General features: G+C 54.1%; 1 protein-coding gene and 1 pseudogene across 2 annotated transcripts in view; one reads left to right on the top strand and one right to left on the bottom strand.

Annotated features, from left to right (window-relative positions):
• PADI2 (peptidyl arginine deiminase 2) overlaps positions 1-17,635 on the bottom strand; it is a 56,335-nt gene that overhangs the window by 16,036 nt on the left and 22,664 nt on the right. For both annotated transcript variants that reach the window (XM_055574332.1, XM_055574333.1), the window contains exons 4-6: positions 11,155-11,216; positions 4,783-4,900; positions 3,896-4,021 (exon numbers count right to left, since the gene is read on the bottom strand). In XM_055574332.1, the coding sequence (XP_055430307.1) occupies positions 3,896-4,021; positions 4,783-4,900; positions 11,155-11,216 (306 nt within the window). The remainder of the gene's footprint in view (positions 1-3,895; positions 4,022-4,782; positions 4,901-11,154; positions 11,217-17,635) is intronic.
• On the top strand, positions 5,427-7,862 carry LOC129647997 (60S ribosomal protein L23-like; annotated as a pseudogene).

Raw genomic sequence — 17,635 nt, 5'->3', positions numbered from 1 at the left:
AAGGGGCGATTACTGAGCAGGCACCCGAGGGCTACACCGTGTGCAAAATGAACAGAGGAACCAGCGAGGCCTGGGCTCGGGATGGCACCTCACACAGGGGAAGGTGCTCAATTAGACCTTGGTTATAAATACACCTCCCTGATGGTGGGTTGCCTTAGTGGCTATGACTTCCAGAGTCAGAGAGATGCCTCTTTGGCTTTCAAGCTGCAAAACCCCAGGGAATTCACTTAACCTTCCTGAGCCTCAGTTTATTCATCTGTTAAATGGGAGACAGTAACACTCATGCCACAAGGTGCTTGCAAGATAAAATCAGGAACCGAGGTAAGCTTGGTAACCAAGGGTAACGACCGGTAACACAGCTGGGACCCGCTGGTATTACTGTTATGAGAACCTGTGAATGTATCAGCAGACCCTTTACTGAAAAACTCACGACTTTCTCGTTGAATGGTTTAGGAATAGAAGGCAAAGAAAAAAATACCTCACCTCCCTTTCTGTGGGTGGGTCCAAGAAATGAGGAAGACAGACCGAGACACTGTGTGTCCCAAGGGGTTTGTCACAGGTCAGTGCAAAAGGTGACATCCTTCTCATGCAGAAAAGACACGTGTCCTGTGTCCCAACCACCGAGGAGGTCCAGATCGCTCTGCATCATTAAGGAAAATTCTCCCCCAGGGACCCAGGGCCTCCTATGACATGTCCCAGGCTGCACTTGAACTGATGCTGGGAAAGTGATCTCAGGCCACGAAGCTGACTTGGTTTTCCAGAAAGCTCCAGAACTTTCCCACGGCTCAGGGCAGCTAGGTGGGATATGTGTGCGTGTGGGCTCCCCCAGGCCTGGGAGGGTGGGGCTCTGGCAGGGGAGCTGGGTGGGGTACGAGGACACGTTTTGGCCCATCTGTGTGTAGTCTTTTCTGTCTGTGGCCCACAGTATCTCGGGCCAGCTCTGGGTAGATCGATCACTCGGTGGGAACAATCAGCCACTGTCCCCGGAGCCTCGTTCCCCTGTCTCCCATCCCCAGCTGGACGCAGGCCTGCCTCCGCGTGGCCAGCTCCCCCTGCAGGAACCAACAATGCCCCTCTATGGCGCAGGCCACGCGCCTCGGGCTGGCCCTGCCAGCCACCCTGACCTCTCCTTAGCCCTAGGTGTTGGCCTGCAGGCTGGCACGTGGCATCACCCTTCCCGTCAGGGTGGAGTCATTCCACCTCCCAAGGAGACTCTGATAGTGTGAGCAACTGTCCTGGTTTGCCTGAGATTGAGGGGCTTTTCAGAATGAGGGATTTTTAGTGCAAAAACCAGGCAAGTCCTGGGCAAACTGGTACAAGCTGGTCACTGCAGCCCTGCAGAGAAAGGTCAGGAGCTGACCTCTGAGACCCGAGGGCAGAATCCGAGGCTGGGGTACACACGCCTGGGTCTTCCTAATAGCACCGGGGACGCCTGTCCACGTCAATGACTATAATTAGCGATCACGATAGCAGCCCCCTGAAAGAAGCAGCCGTCATCCACGGGGAGCATTCCATGGACCGGCTGCTGAGTGCTCACATGTTTCTTATTTGATCTCTGTCACCAGGAGGAGGACAGTCAGGGCCTCCTTAGCCACGAGTGACATCCCACACGAGGTACCCAAGGGCTGGCCTGCTGAGACTTGCCCACACCCGGGATCTGAACCCCCTGGGCTCCAGAACGGCTTCTCAGGGTCCCTGAGCCCCCAGCCCAGCCCCTGGCCGTTGAGTACGAGTGACATGTGACATTCATGTAACACCACACAGCCTCACCCACGGTACACTTGGAGTTTGACAGAGACCTCAAGATGTCGCACAAAAGGAAGAAAAGGAAACTGCGCCATCGACAAAATCCCTCTCAGCCTGCTCTTTGGTGCCGAGTGTTCACCCGGGGCTTCGGTTCTGGGGGAGACAGATTCTCCCGGGCTCATCGCTGCGTCAGTGAGGCCGTGCCCCTCCACGGGATGGCAACCTGATAGCACAGCCTGGGGATGGCGCAGCAAAGCGCTTCCAGCGGCAGCTCCTGTCTGCTCGGGACCCAGCTCGGAAGGCTGGGCGGGGCCGGATGTAACCCCGAGCCAGACCTCAGGCTACCGCCACCCTCGGAAAGGCCTCCAGGTCACGGCTGGGGGCCGCCGGTAGCAGCAGGCCGAGCGTCACAATGTGACCTCGGGGGCTGCCCGTACCCCTCCCGCCCGGCCCGCAGCCCCACCCGCTGTGGTAACCCCGGCCTGGATGGGGTACACAGCCACGGCTCGGGCCCCCTGGGGCAGTGGAGCCGGCCTGCCTGGGGACCTTCCAGCCCGCGGCGGTCACTGCCCGATCCCGGGGCGGATCAGCAGGAGGACGGGCTTCAGGTGGCAGCTGTCCACTGCGGCCCTGGCAGAACCCCTCCCGGAGGTGAGGGCCCGGGGACCCGCCCCGGTTCTGAGTGGGCCTGTTCCGTGAGGTGGGTTCCAGAGCTAGGAGACCCCAGGCTCCTGGAGGGACAGGCACGCAGGGCAGCTCCACCCCGCACCACGGCAAATCGCAAAGCGAACTATTTTGCTGAGAGAGCTTTTTAACACATAAATCAGAGCCTGACAGTCGCTTGCTTAAAAGCCTCTAATGGCTTTTGGGTGCACTTAAGAGTCAATCCAAGCCCTCTCTCTGCCCTGGCCCCTGCCCGGTCCGCTGACCTTGACTCCAACACATCCCTTGCTGCGGTCTGCTGCCTGCTCCCCTAGTGCTCCAAACCGGTTCCCTCTGCTTGCAACACTCTTCCCTCAGCTCGGGAATGGCTGGTTCTTTCTCATTGTCGGGAGACCTGGGCTCGATCCCTGGGTTGGGAAGATCCCCTGGAGAAGGGCATGGTAAACCACTCCAGTATTCTTGCCTGGGAAAACCCCATGGACGGAGGAGCCTGGCGGGCTGCAGTCCACGGGGCTGCAGAGAGCCGGGCACGACTGAGCGACTGAGCACTCAGCACTCCTCATGGCTGGTTTGGATCTCGACTCAGACGTCGCCCCCCTTGGAGAGGCCCCCAACCCTCTATGCCAGTGGCTCCCGCCTCCACCTGCTGTCCCCTATGACTTGCTCTGTGTCCTTGCCTTGTCAAGCTCCCCGTGATGTCTCCCTTACAGGCTGTCCCCTCCCTGAGGGCAGGGTGCTGACCCAGGGATCCTGGTGCTGAGACCCAGCACCTGGCACGGAGGGGCTCAACAGCCAACCACAGAAGGCATGAGACAGAGCGGGCAGCTGTAGGCATTAGCCCCTTGCAAAGCATGTTTCCCACACAGGGGGGCCGGACACCCTGTCCTTGGCAAGACGAACAAGGGGTCTACTCCTTGAGGGTGCACACAGCATCATCAGGGGCTCTTTCAAAGTTGGGGTGGGGGGACTTCCCTGGGTGGTCCAGTGGCTGAGACTCCACGCTCCCATGCAGGGGGCCTGGGATCGATACCTGGTCAGGGAACTAGAGGCCACGTGAGCCCACATGAGCCCACGTGCCACAACTAAGCAATCCCCATGCTGCAATGCAGACCTGGCGTGCCAAAAACAAAAAGTCGGGGCAGTTTTTCATTTTCAGAAAGTCTGAGATGAGAAACACTGGCCGGGGAGAGGGTGGGTCCCTGCTTCAGGCGTCATGAAGGTGACATGAGTCTGGGGAGGTCGACTCACAAAGCCCGTGACTGTCACCGCTGACTCCTTGAGGGTGGAGAGGCCGCGCCCTTGGGGCCCTGACTTCACAGGGCCGAGGTGGCCCTGGATGATGGTTGGTCCATTACCAAGAGGCCAGTCCTGGACCTCTCCAGCCACCTGCCCCTGTGATGACTAAGGGGGCCCTGGGGAGCCTGAGAGGGTGAAGCACGCTCCCCGAGGGGCAGGAGCCACTGGAGGGTGGGCGGGGGACACTCACTCTCCACGTAGAACACGCCCACTTTGTCCGAGTCCGACATGGAGATGTAGAGGACGATCTCATAGCCGGCAGGGAGGTGCTCAGGGCCTTTGGTCCGCAGGATCATCTGGGACATGTCCTTCAGGTCTGGGGACGGAGGCAAGAGGAGGCTGGAACTGAGAGAACAGCTCTAGGCTGCGGGGGTCGGAGGTGTGGGGGAATGGATGAAGGTACTTGGGAGGTACCAACTTCCAGTTATCATCGGGGATGTGAGGAACAGCACGACTAATCTCAGATACTGCTGTGTGTCTCACGTGAAGGTCGCTAAGAAAGTCAATCCTAAGAGGTCTCCTCTCAAGGCTTTTTTTTCTATTTCTTTAATTGTGTACCTATATGAGATGATGGATGTTTACTAAACTTCTTGAGATACTCACTTCATGATGTATGGGAATCAAATCACTGTGCTGTGTGCCTTAAACTCACATACTGGTGTATGTCACTCATATCTCAATTAAGAAAAACAAAGGAGAACTGTGGCTGGAATGCTGGCCTGTTACTTTTATAAGCAGGACAACGCAAACCCCAAACATATATATTATGGAAACTATAGAAAAGTGTAAAAACTAGTTGCTATCTCCAATACCACAGATGACCTCCCATAACACTTTTGGAACATCCTTCTGCTCCTTTTTTTAACATAGGTGCAGCTTTGTAAAAAGCGTGGTTCCAATCCAACCGAGCGGTATTGATAGTTTTGCCATCTGTTCTTAGCAAGAGTGGATACCTGAGTCCAGTCCTCAGGAGAGCCAAGGTCACAGCCGCCTCCCGCTTTGCCCAAGACTTGGCCTGAATGTCCCCACCGCCCCTCCCTGCCCATCCTCGCAGCCCCGAGTGCTGACCCCGCGCACCTTCCTTGCTGTAGACCTTCTCATCGCTGCAGTCCTCCTGGGGCAACCAGGGTGTGTCTCGGTCACAGTTCACCAGCAGGATGGCGCCCTGGCCCTCAGGGCCCCAGGTCCAGGATGCCTGTGGCGGCGAGGACAGAGGGCAACGCTGTTGTCTCTACTTCCGCAGATGTTCCCAACCTCAGTGCAGACCCCACAGGCCACGGGGGAGACGGCCCAGGGTGAGACTCAAGAGCAGCCACGGGGGCAACTGTGACCCGGCGAACGTGAATCCTGCGTGTGGTGCCTGGAGAGAGCCAGGGCCAGCACCAAAGGCAGGCTCAGGTGGGGACAGACAGTGGCAGAGAGACAGATACAGAAGGCTGACTCGGGCGTTACGAGCCTCACATCTGGTGCCCCACTGCCTGGAGTGGGGTGGGGAGGCAGGGCCCAGAGAGATGGACAGGCAGACATTTCATGACAGGCTCTAAGGTGGAGGGAAGGCAACACAGGGCCTGACTGCAGACCAAACTACAAAGCTGCAGCAATCGAAGCAGTATGGTGAGAGCACAGAGACAGACACACAGATGATCGGAGCGGACAGACAGCCGGAAATGAAGCCACACTTACAGGGGCCGTCAGCCCACAACAAGGGGGCAAGACTACAGCGGGGAAAGACAGCTTCTTCAACAGACAGTGCTGGGCAAACCTGGACCGCTACGCCAAAAGAACCAAACTGGGCTTCTTTCTTACAAATGCCATAAACGAGCATAAACGTAGAATAAAGACGTAAACCTAAGCTCTGAAACCACAAAACTTCTACAAGAAAACACAAGCAGTGTGCTCTTTGACATCAGTCTTAGTAACAGTTTTTTGGGATCTATCTCCTCAGGCAAGCGCAACACAAGCGAAAACAAACAGGATTCCATGAAACTAGAAAGCTTGTGCTCAGCAAAGGAGGCCGTCACCAAAATAAAAGAGCTGCTTACTGAATGGGAAAAGACGTTTGTAACAGACACATCTGATCAGGGTTAATACCCCAAGTATACAAAGGACTCATACAACTCAAGGTCAGAAAACAACCTGACTGTAAAAATGGACAGCAAAGCTGAACAGACATTCTTTCCAAAGAAGACATACAAGGGGGCAGACATGTGAAAAGACGCTCAGCATCTCTAATCATCAGGGAAATGCAAACGAAAACCACAGTGAAACGCCGCACACCTGTCAGAACGGCTACCACCAAAAAGACAACGAATAATAAACACTGGCGAGGATGGGGAATACAGGGAGCCCTTGCACACTGCTGGTAGGAATTTAAGTTGGTGCAGGTACTATGGAAAAAAGTATGGAGATTCCTCCAAAGAATTAAAAATAGAACTTCCATATGATCCAGAAATTCCACTCTTGGGTCTTTATCTGAAGAAAATGAAAACACAAATTAGAAAAGACATATGTAGCTTTCCGGCCTTCAAGATGTCGAAGTGAGGACGTGGTGGGTCCTCTGGTTCGAAATTCCGGATTCCCTTGGGTCTTCCGTTGGAGCCGTGATCAACTGTGCTGGCAACACAGGAGCCAAAAATCGGTACATCATCTCTGTGAAGGCGGTCAAGGGACGGCTGATGAGACTTCCTGCTGCTGGTGTGGGTGACCCGGTGACGGCCACAGTCAAGAAAGGCAAACCAGAGCTCAGAAAGAAGGTACATCCAGCGGTGGCAATTCGACAACGAAAGTCATAGCGGAGGAAAGATGGTGTGTTTCTTTACTTTGAAGATAATGCAGGGGCCACAGCGAACAACAAAGGCGAGATGAGAGGCTCTGCCATCATAGGACCAGTCACAAAGGAATGTGCAGACGTGTGGCCCAGGATTATCCAGTGCTCGCAGCATTGCATGATTCCTCGGTGTATTAGTAAAAAAATAAGAATTATTTGCTCCCCCCAAAAAAGAAAAGACATATGTATTCCCATGTTACTGCATTATTATTTACAATAGCCAAGATATGGAAGGAATTTAAGTGCCCATCAATAATGAATAGGTATGGGAACACGTGTACACCCGTGCTGGATTCATGTTGACGTATGGCAAAACCAATACAATATTGTAAAGTTAAAAAAAAAAAGTGCCTGGCACATAGTGAGCAAAAAAAAAAAAAATAATAATAATAATGAATGGATAATGAAAATGCAGTACACATACTGGAATAGTACTCAGCTACAAAAAAAAAAAAAAAAAGAAATCTTGCCATTTGCAACTACATGGATGAACCTAAGTGAAATAAGTCAGAGAGAGACAAGTACTGCTATGTATTATAAATGAAAGCTGTGAAGAGAGTAAATGTTAAGTGTTTTCATCAGAAGGAAAACTTTCTTTTTTTCTGTTTCTAAAGATTGAGGGCAGGAGGAGAAGGGGCGCCAGAGGATGAGCTGGTTGGATGGCATCAGCCACACAATGGGCATGCGTTTGAGGAAACCCCAGGAGCTGGTGGAGGACAGGGAGGCCTGGCACGCTGCAGTCCAGCGGTGGCAAGGAGTCGGGCATGGCTGAGGGAGCAACAACTCTGTACCTATATGAGATGATGGATTTACACTGAACTGAGTGCGGTGACCATTTCATGGTGTGAGTCCAATCACCAGGCTGTGTGCCCCAGAGCAACTGAAGCCACACGCCACAACCACTGAGCCCGCGTGTGCTCTGGATTCGCTGCCGCAACTGCTGCGCCCACGCACCACAGCTCCAGAGTCCACGCGCTGTAACCAAAGGTCCCACGTGGTGTAACAGAGATCCCTAGCGCTGCAACCAAGACCCAGCGCAGCCTAAACAAATAAAGCAAGCCCTTCTGCGGTACCTTAAACACACACGCTGATATACGTCAATTATACCTCAATAACGCTGGAGGGAAAAAAGAGGCACCCAGAGGGGCTCAGGGCTCTCGGGTGAACGGACACCCGGCCATTTTCAAAGTTGCTGAGTGCTCCAAGTGGGACCTGTAAGGTGATCCCTTTCCAAGACTGCAGCCAGAGCGATATTAGGACGAACTCCAACCGGATCGCGTTGCTTCCCTGCTTCACGCCTTGTCAGGGGCCCCCTGTTGACTCGGGATGAAGCTCCCGGCCCTCACCGCGGGCTGTGGGGCCCCGTGAGACCTGCCCACCTCGGCCCCTTTCCGTCTGCCTCCCCGTCGCTGGCCGCCTCCCGGCTCCCAGAAGACTCCAAGCTCGGGCCTTCGCGCGCTGCCCCCTCTACCTGGAAAGCGGCCCTGCCCCGCTTCACCTGGCCAAGCCCACCCCTCCTTCCGGTCCCAGAGCATAAGCCCCCCTTCCTCCTGGAAGCCTCTCTGATATTCCGGACCAAAGCAGCTTTCCCTGGGTTCACGCTTACGCCACTGCACGCGCTCCTTCTGGGGCGGACTCAGGACAACTGTGCTGAAACCGCCGCCAGAGTCACTCTTCATTCACCGTGGCCCCCACCGCCCTGGACTGCAGGCCCCGGTGGCCGGGGCTGCTGTCTCTCCTGCTCTCGCCCAGGCCTGACCCAGTCCTGAAACATGAGACGCTGACAAAATATTTATGGGATGAATCAAAACAACAACGCACACTGGTCCCTCACACTGGTTAGAACGGCCATCATTAAAAAGTCTGCAAATAACAGATGCAGGAGAGGCTGTGGATGAAAGGGAACTGTTGGTGGGAATGTGAACTGATGCAGCCGCTGTGGACAAAAGTACAGAGATTCCTCAAATAACTCAAAACAGAGTTGCCGCATGATCCAGCAATCGCATACTTGGAGATATTCCCAGACAAACCATAATATGAAAAGACACACGCTCCACCACGTTCACAGCAGCACCAGTCACCGTCGCCACGACACGGAAGCAACCTCCGTGTCCATCGACGACGAACGGAGAGGCTGTGGAGCGTGCGCACGCCGGCCTACGGGCGTGGAGCGGAGCGTGCGCGCGCCGGCCTACGGGCGTGGAGCGGAGCGTGCGCGCGCCGGCCTACGGGCGTGGAGCGGAGCGTGCGCGCGCCGGCCTACGGGCGTGGAGCGGAGCGTGCGCGCGCCGGCCTACGGGCGTGGAGCGGAGCGTGCGCGCGCCGGCCTACGGGCGTGGGGCGGAGCGTGCGCGCGCCGGCCTACGGGCGTGGGGCGGAGCGTGCGCGCGCCGGCCTACGGGCGTGGGGCGGAGCGTGCGCGCGCCGGCCTACGGGCGTGGGGCGGAGCGTGCGCGCGCCGGCCTACGGGCGTGGGGCGGAGCGTGCGCGCGACGGCCTACGGGCGTGGGGTGGAGCGTGCGCGCGACTGGACTGGCGTGGAGTGGAGCGTGTGCGCGACGGCCTATGGGCGTGGAGCGTGCGCACGCCGGCCTACGGGCGTGGAGCGTGCGCGCGACGGACTATGACTCAGCCACCAAAAAAGAATGGTACACGCCGCCTGCAGTAACATGGATGAGTTAGAAAGTGTCATACGAAGGGAAATAAGTCAGAAACAGACAAATACCAGTGACACCATTTACATGTGGAATCTAAAATAGGACACAAATGAACACATCTACAAAACAAAAATAGACTCCCAGATACAGAGAGCAGACTGTGGTTGTCCAGGCGGTGGGGAGGGAAGGACGATGGCTAAACAACAAGGCCCTACTGGTTAGCACAGGGAGCTGTGTTCATGTCCTGTGATAAGCTGTAATGGAAGAGAACATGAATATATAGGTAGAGCTGAGTTACTTTGCTGTATAGCAGAAATTAACACGACACTGTAAATCAGCCATACTTCAATAAAGTCAAAAAATATTTATGAGATGAATGAAGATCCCATTAAACTGCACTGGCCCAGATGAAGGAAGTCAGGGCAAGAGGCCCACAGGGGCTGGGTGAGCCCCCAGCTCCTCGGGGGAAGCAGGACGCCTCAGGGGCCGCCCTGAGGCCTGCCGTCGTGTGGCCGCAGACACTGAGCACACATCTGTGGGGCTGACTCGGCCTCAGGAAGGCAGGGCTGGGCGGACGCCACTCCCTGGGAACCTCGGGGAGCCGGCTGCCCTACAGCCCCGAGGAACCCCCAGAGGCACGTCGAGAGTTTGGAGCTGGCTGCCAGGCCCCAGGCTTCTCACGGGGCTGTATTTACTTACTTTTTTAAGTACCCATCTCCATATAATTTAAACCAGCATACAAGTTGTTATTACAAAAGTAGTGTATGCCCATGGCAAACATCTAAGTGCTCTAGAAGAGCACAAAATGGAAAATAGAAGCCGGGATGTGCACAGAGCAAAACCAGCGGAACTTAAAAATGGGGTTGAGATTCACACTACCATATATAAACTACACAGCCAGTGGGGGTTTGCTGTAGGACTCAGGGAACTCTAACCAGGGCTAGAGAGGTGGGATGGGGTGGGAGGTGGGAGGGAGGTTCTCGAGGGAGGGGATATATCTATACCTGTGGCTGACTCATGTTGATGTATGGCAGAAGCCAACACATTACTGTAAAGACACTATCCTTCAATTAAAAATAGATAAAACAAAACAGGGGTGAGGAAGACGACTTGGAGAACACAATGCCGTCTGCACAAGTTAAAAATACACACACCCTAACCACACCGCATGTTTTGCAAGAATCACAAGAACAGAAAGTGACCCATTAAAATCATCCAAGTGGTCCTTTGCAGGGGAGCAGAGTGGGAGTGAGGGATGTAGGACCGAGGAGAATGAACGAATGAACAAATGAGTGAATGATGAATGAATAAATGTGCTCAGGCGTGTCCGACTCTTTGTGACCCCATGACTGTAGCCCATCAGGCTCCTCTGTCCATGGGATTCTCCAGGCAAGAATACTGGAGTGGGTTGCCATGCTCTCCTCCAGGGGGATCTTCCCAACCCAGGGAACAAGCCCAGGTCTCCCACATTGCAGGTGGATTCTTTACTGTCTGAGCCCCCAGGGAAGACCGGATGAACAAATAAATGAATACACAAAACCAGGAAGAGGATGTGTGTGCATCATTAGAGATGACACGCCTTGAATTGGGAATGATTATTGCAATCTTCTGCTCCTGATGGCCAAAAAAAAAACCCAAAAGGCAAAACAATAAGAGCAAATGCTTTGGCGGCACTTCCTCTGTGGCAGGACGTTCATCCTTTACACCAACTGCATGACCTGGGTGTCCCCACCCTCTGGATGGGCCACTGAGACTTGGGGACCAGCTCTGTGGCTGTTCCTCTAAGGAGCTTGCTCCTCAGTGGGCTCTGTCAATGGTGTGTGTGTCTGGAAACTTGTCTTATCATCTGTAAAGTGAGAGTTGTTGGAGTTTGCTGGGAGGACCGTGGCTGCCTGCAGGCCCCAGCCTGGGGCTCTGGCCCTGGAAGCCCCCCATTCAGGGCCACCTGCCCTGGGAGTGAGGTACCTTTCTTGGGTTGTTCTTCTCCACCACGCCGTCGCGGTCTGCGTCCACATCCAGGGAGATCTCTGGGGACAGACAGGTGGGTGAGCTGCTGGGCTGGCCAGAGAGGGTGGGGAGGGGGCAGGAGGGGGACCTATGGGGTTACGGTGCAGCTCACCCGAGGGAAGAGCTGTGCTGAGGTCACCTTAGCCAACTCCCTGCCTCAACACCACACTGCTGGATGGAGACACGAGCGGACACCGTGCAGACTGCGAGACTCACGAAGGTGCTGTCAGGTGGGTCTGGGGTCTCCCGCCCCCTTGCTGCTCCTCTACAGCTCTGGGTGGTGGGCGGGATGAGCCGCACTGGGCAGATCTGGGAGTTCAGAGAGGTCAAGGCGCGTGCCCAGGGCACAAGGTCACAGGGTCACACAAGGAGATCTGAAGCATACACCGCATTTGGTGTGAATCGAAGCTCAGATGTTGGAAGCTTTCACGGGACTCCCTACCTGCCTTCCTGGCCTGTCCTGGGGGTGTGTACACACATGCATCTGTGTGTTTCTCTTCCAGAACTCCAGGGGGTCTAGACCCCACACCTAAGGACTGAGGGGTTTACTTTGGGTGGGAAACTGCATTATCAGCTCCTCTTGATCTGACTGTGCCCAAGAGGCCAAGCCGCCAGATAGAGGATCCAGGATGGGGTCCTCGCTGTCCCTCCTCTGGGGGAGGGACCTTCTTTGTTCATAGGCCTGCTGTGGGGACTACGTGGGGCAATGAAATGAGCCCAAAGTTCAGCATCAGACAGGACTGAGCTTGAACCGTGGTTCCGGCTTGTAAGCTGTGTGGTGCTGGGCGGCTTAGACAGCTTCTCTGAGCCCCGGTCCCTCTACCTGAAAAATGAGGCGCTTTCCCGTTAGATGAGTTGTCCTAATTGCAACGGTAGGCGCTGCTGACGTTTTGACAGACCGTTGCTGCTGCTGTTGTGGGTGTGCCCTGTGCATTGCAGGGTGTTTAGCCACATCCCTGGCTTCTACCCCCGGATGCCCGTAACATCCCCCCAGCTGAGACAACCAAAAGGTCTCCAGATATTGCCAAAGGTCCCCTGGGGGCAACATGGCCCCCTGAGTTAGAGACCAAGAGGGTGAGGCAGGGGAAATGTTGGGAAGGTGGTGGGAGCGACACGCGGAGTGAGGCGAGCTGGGTCCAGGTCGCGGACAGCCTGTGGGCTCGGCCTTGGGCTGAGCACGACTTGGACGGAGGTCGGAGCTGGGTGAGAACGACCGGGTTCCTGGTCGGTTCTGCTGGCAGCTGAGCTGTCTCCCTGGAGGGGCGGCGTGCCTCCTCTCTCTTAAGTCAGGGATTATACGGAGGGCCTCCCTTTGCCCACAGCCCGGTTCCCTCCTCACTCTGAATGCGGCTCTTCCAGGTCTGGAAGGAGGTAGGAGGGGGGTTCTAAGGGCACCGAGTCCTTGGGAGAGGGAGGCAGTATCCCCGCTTCTGCACCCCACGTTAGGTGCTGTAGGAAATAATTATATAAACTCCTCCCATTGATCCCATTCACACAGCAAATCACTACTGAGCATCGACTGGGCTCTAGGCCCCACACATGGGGAGCGGGGTGGGCAATCGGCCCACAGTGCCTGCTCTCAAGGAGCCCCCAGTCTTTTGTGTGTGTGGTTAGCCGTTCATTCGTGTCCAACTCTGCGACCCCACGGACTGTACACCACAGCCTCCTCTGTCCATGGGATTCTCCAGACAAGAATACTGGAGTGGGTAGCCTATCTCTTCTCCAGGGGATCTTCCTGACCCAGGGATCAAACCCAGATCTCCCGCATCGACAGGTGGATTCTTTACCGTCTGAGCAACCAGGGAAAGTCCTATGAGATAAATATTATTGTTCCCACTTTATAGGCGAGCAAACTCAGACTTGGAGATGTCACGTCAGCACACTGGGCTGATGATCTGGGGGGATGGTGCGGGATAAGACTTCTAGGGAGAAAGTGGAGAAGGCAGCCCCACCAGCTACTGTTAGAGACGGAAGGCTTAGAAGGACCAGTATCGATGCTGGCTCCCAGACAGCCACGGACTTTCCAGTGGGACATCCCCAGGGGATGCTGCTGTTTGGGGAGGTTGCCTTCCTGAAGCTTCTCCCAGGGGACCTGCTGCAGACCCAGCCCTCTCCAGGAATCACTCTTTGCTTTTCAAGATAACAATCTCTCCTGGATGTACAGTTCTTTGTGGACAGGAGCGCACTTCCCATGGGTGTTTTCCCTCAGTCACCACCCTCCTGGCCATCCTGCCATAAATAGGAGGAAGCAAGGCGCCCAGCAGGGCAGTGACCATGAAGTCCCTGAAAAGTGCAGAGTCGCCCTCAGGTCTCGGACTCCAGACCCCTGCCCTTGGCTGTTTTCTCCACAGTCTCAGGCTGATTCCGCCCTGGGTTGTTTCCAAAACCGAAGCCCACCTTCCAAGACCCAGGACTCACTCCTCTAGAGGTCGTTCCCAGAGGAGGGGCCAACTCCCCACCCTGGTGACCCTGTGGCTTTGGTCTCTAGGCTGCAAGGCGCCATTGCATCACGGCTCCTGCGGTCCATGAAAGCCGTGGTCACAGGAGAGACATCAGGAGCGTTTCCCTGTACTTCATTACGAACTTTTCGTTATTCTGGGCCACACCACGTGGCTTGCGAGCTCTTAGTTCCCTGACCAGGGACGGAACCTGTGGTGCGCACCAAGTCCTAACCACCAGAATGCCAGGGAACTCCCCATTATGAATTTCTTACATTAAATTTTTGTTATCAATGTAATATTTGCACAAGTGCAAAAAAAAACAAAAAACAAAAAAAAAAAAACAACAACCAAAGAGAGTACCAAACAGCTTCTAAATAAACCCAGGGGTTCTTTGTTTAGCCTGTCCCCTCACCGCCTGAGGCAAGGTCTATAATACCGAATAATATGCCTATTATTTTTTCTTCGGTTTATTCAATTGGGACAAATTTCACTGACTTCCCATGAAATCACATCATCGGGCTCCCTTATCAGCCACCTCCTGACATCCCAGGGTGCTTGACACCTTCTCTCTTGTGACTCTTGACAAAACTTTATGGTCAGTTGGAACGGCCTCCTCACCCTGCCGCCCTCCCTCGGAGACTCCCCCAAGTCACAAGGTATTCCTCGAGGACTTCTCCCCTTCAAAGCTTCCCTCAAGGTCCAGTTTAACTGGATTCCTATGGGATGCTCCAGAGGGGATGGGAGCAGGCTTGCGGCCTGCCCAGGGCTCTGCCTCCCGGAGCGGCTCTGTCTTCCCTGGGGAGGGGGAGGCGACATCTGTTTCAGGGCCACTGGGCTCCAGACATTTCCCGGAGGCTCCAAATCCTGCCTCGGCTCCCCAGAATAGCCCCAAGGTGTCAGGTGGCACCCAGGGTGTGAGACAGATTAACTGGAAATGTCACCAGGACTGGGCTCAAGGCAGCCTGCCCTGGGGAATCAAGACACCGGCCTCGGCTTCCGCACGAGCGCTTTGGCCGCTGCCAGCCCCTGGATGGTGGCGGGGCACCAGGCCTTCTTGCCTGACGCGGCAGCTTGGGGTGTGGCGGGGAGGGGACTCTCCCCGACAGTCACTGAGGGCGGTTATCCTGGGTCTGGGAGCGGGTACAAGGAACGAGGGCCTTAGGCTAATGCAAAAAAATCCTCCAGGGTCCTGTCCACATGCTCCTCCCTTTGCAGGACCTCGGCAAAGAGGGTGAGGCTACGCCTCTCTCCACCATCTTCCCCTCGAACCCCCTTAACAGCGAGGAAGTTGTGAATCAGCCCTACCCAGGGGCTCGGAGGCTCTCCGGGATCAATGAGCTCGAAACTCACTTTATAGCCTTGAAAAAGTGAGGTCCAGGGAACTCCCTGGTGGGCCAGTGGTTAGGACTTTGTGCTTTCACGGCCAAGGGCCTGGGTTTAATCCCTGGTTGGGGAACTAAAGCCCCACAAGCCAAATGGCACAGTCCCCCCCCTCAAAAAAAAAAAAAAAGTGAGGTCTACAGGGAGAGGGCATATCACAGGTTTTTGGCAAGACTAGGACTGAGAACCGCAGCCTGATTTGACCAAGGGCATCATGATTTTGTTCTTGATACCAGGAGGAAGACTGAAGCACAATAAGGTACTTCAGCGTCACATAGGCAGAGAGAAAATGGGCTGCCCCATGCCCCAAGAGGAAGCGACAAAAGCAAAGAGCATTACCTCAGCACCTAGCCCCTGCCAGGCCTGGGGATGCCCCATCCCACTGAACCCCTATAAGCACTGTGCAAGAGTACACTGGAAACCCATTTTACAGATGAGGAAACTGAGGCTCAGCGGAATGGTGGTCATAATGTGGCTGGAGAGGTGAGAGCCAGAACTTAGACCTACTGTATTTCTGTGCACTCTGAGGCCAGTGTTCTTTCTACCCAGTGTGAACTCAGGACAGAAGTAGGGTGAGATGGACACTAATACATTTCTGGGGGACAGTCCCACCATCCTGGGTCATTCAAGGCATTCTTGCCTCTGAGCCGCCACCCTCAAATGATCACTTAGGCTGTGGGGCTCCTGGGGCAGATCCCTGAGGGAAGACAAGACTCGGATGGGTCAGACAGACCAGTGGATGGGTCCCAAGGCAAACCTAGCTTTCACCAGGCTTCCTGGTGAAACATAAATTCAGTGGGGGTGAGTTTTTCATAAAGCATTATTTCTTCAATGTGAACGACTGTCTTCTGTTTTGAGATTCAGTTCAGTTCAGTTCAGTTGCTCAGTCATGTCTGACTCTTTGTGACCCCATGAATCACAGCACGCCAGGCCTCCCTGTCCATTACCAACTCCCGGAGTTCACTCAAACTCATGTCCATCGAGTCCGTGATGCCATCCAGCCATCTCATCCCCTGTCGTCCCCTTTTCCTCCTGCCCCCAATCCCTCCCAGCATCAGAGTCTTTTCCAATGAGTCAACTCTTCGCATGAGGTGGCCAAAGTATTGGAGTTTCAGCTTTAGCAACAGTCCTTCCAATAAACACCCAGGACTAATCTTTAGAATTGACTGGTTGGATCTCCTTGCAGTCCAAGGGACTCTCAAGAGTCTTCTCCAACACCACAGTTCAAAAGCATCAATTCTTCGGCACTCAGCTTTCTTCAAAGTCCAACTCTCACATCCATACATGACCACTGGAAAAACCATAGCCTTGACTAGATGGACCTTTGTTGGCAAAGTAATGTCTCTGGTTTTTCATATGCTGTCTAGATTGGTCATAACTTTCCTTGCAAGGAGTAAGCATCTTTTAATTTCATGGCTGCAGTCACCATCTGCAGTGATTTTGGAGCCCAAAAAGATAAAGTCTGACGCTGTTTCCACTGTTTCCCCATCTATTTCCCATGAAGTGATGGGACTGGATGCCATGATCTTTGTTTTCTGAATGTTGAGCTTTAAGCCAACTTTTTCACTCTCCACATTCACCTTCACCTTCATCAAGAGGCTTTTTAGTTCCTCTTCACTTTCTGCCGTAAGGGTGGTATCATCTGCATATCTGAGATTATTGATATTTCTCCCGGCAATCTTGATTCCAGCTTGTGCTTCTTGCAGCCCAGCGTTTCTCATGATGTCCTCTGCATATAAGTTAAATAAACAGGGTGACAACATACAGCCTTGATGGACTCCTTTTCCTATTTGGAACTGTTCCATGTTCAGTTCTAACTCTTGCTTCCTGACCTGCATCCAGGTTTCTCAAGAGGCAGGTCAGGTGGTCTGGTATTCCCATCTCTTTCAGAATTTTCCACAATTATTGTGGTCCACAGAGTCAAAGGCTTTGGCATAGTCAATACAGCAGAAATAGATGTTTTTCTGGAACTCTCTTGCTTTTTCGATGATCCAGCAGATGTTGGCAATTTGATGTCTGGTTCCTCTGCCTTTTCTAAAACCAGCTTGAACATCTGGAAGTTCACGGTTCACGTATTGCTGAAGCCTGGCTTGGAGAATTTTGAGCATTACTTTACTAGCGTGTGAGATGAGTGCAATTGTGCGGTCGTTTGAGATCATGCCCTGCCTACTTTTTAGGTGCTAACATGTTAACAAGATGGTAATAATTGATGGTAAATTGCTTTATTAATGTCTTTTTTTCTTTTCGGCCAACGTTCAAAATCGTTAGGTCTACTAATTTGGTGGGGAAGGGAGGGGACATTTTACTGACCCATGGAGCCTAAATATCTGGAACTTGTGGCAGTTACAGAAATAACTTTCCAGTGAGAGCGTCAGCACCCCAGAAGGATGAACCTGGTCATTCATCACGTATTCAGTATCTTCTGCGCAGTCTCAGCGCTGTGGCAGCCTCCCCTGCCTCGTGGCTGCTGTGTAGTCGCTAAGTCAGTCTGATGCTGTAACCCAATGGACTGTAGCCCCACCCGGCCTCCCCTGTCCATGGGTTTCCCAGGCAAGCATACTGGAGTGGGTTGCCATTTCCTCCTCCAGCAGATCTTCCCAACAACCCAGGGACCGAAC

The sequence above is a fragment of the Bubalus kerabau genome, chromosome 3 (genome assembly GCF_029407905.1).
Source record: "Bubalus kerabau isolate K-KA32 ecotype Philippines breed swamp buffalo chromosome 3, PCC_UOA_SB_1v2, whole genome shotgun sequence".
In the NCBI taxonomy this organism is placed as follows: Eukaryota; Metazoa; Chordata; class Mammalia; order Artiodactyla; family Bovidae; genus Bubalus; species Bubalus kerabau.
This window is presented reverse-complemented; position numbering and strand designations above follow the sequence as displayed.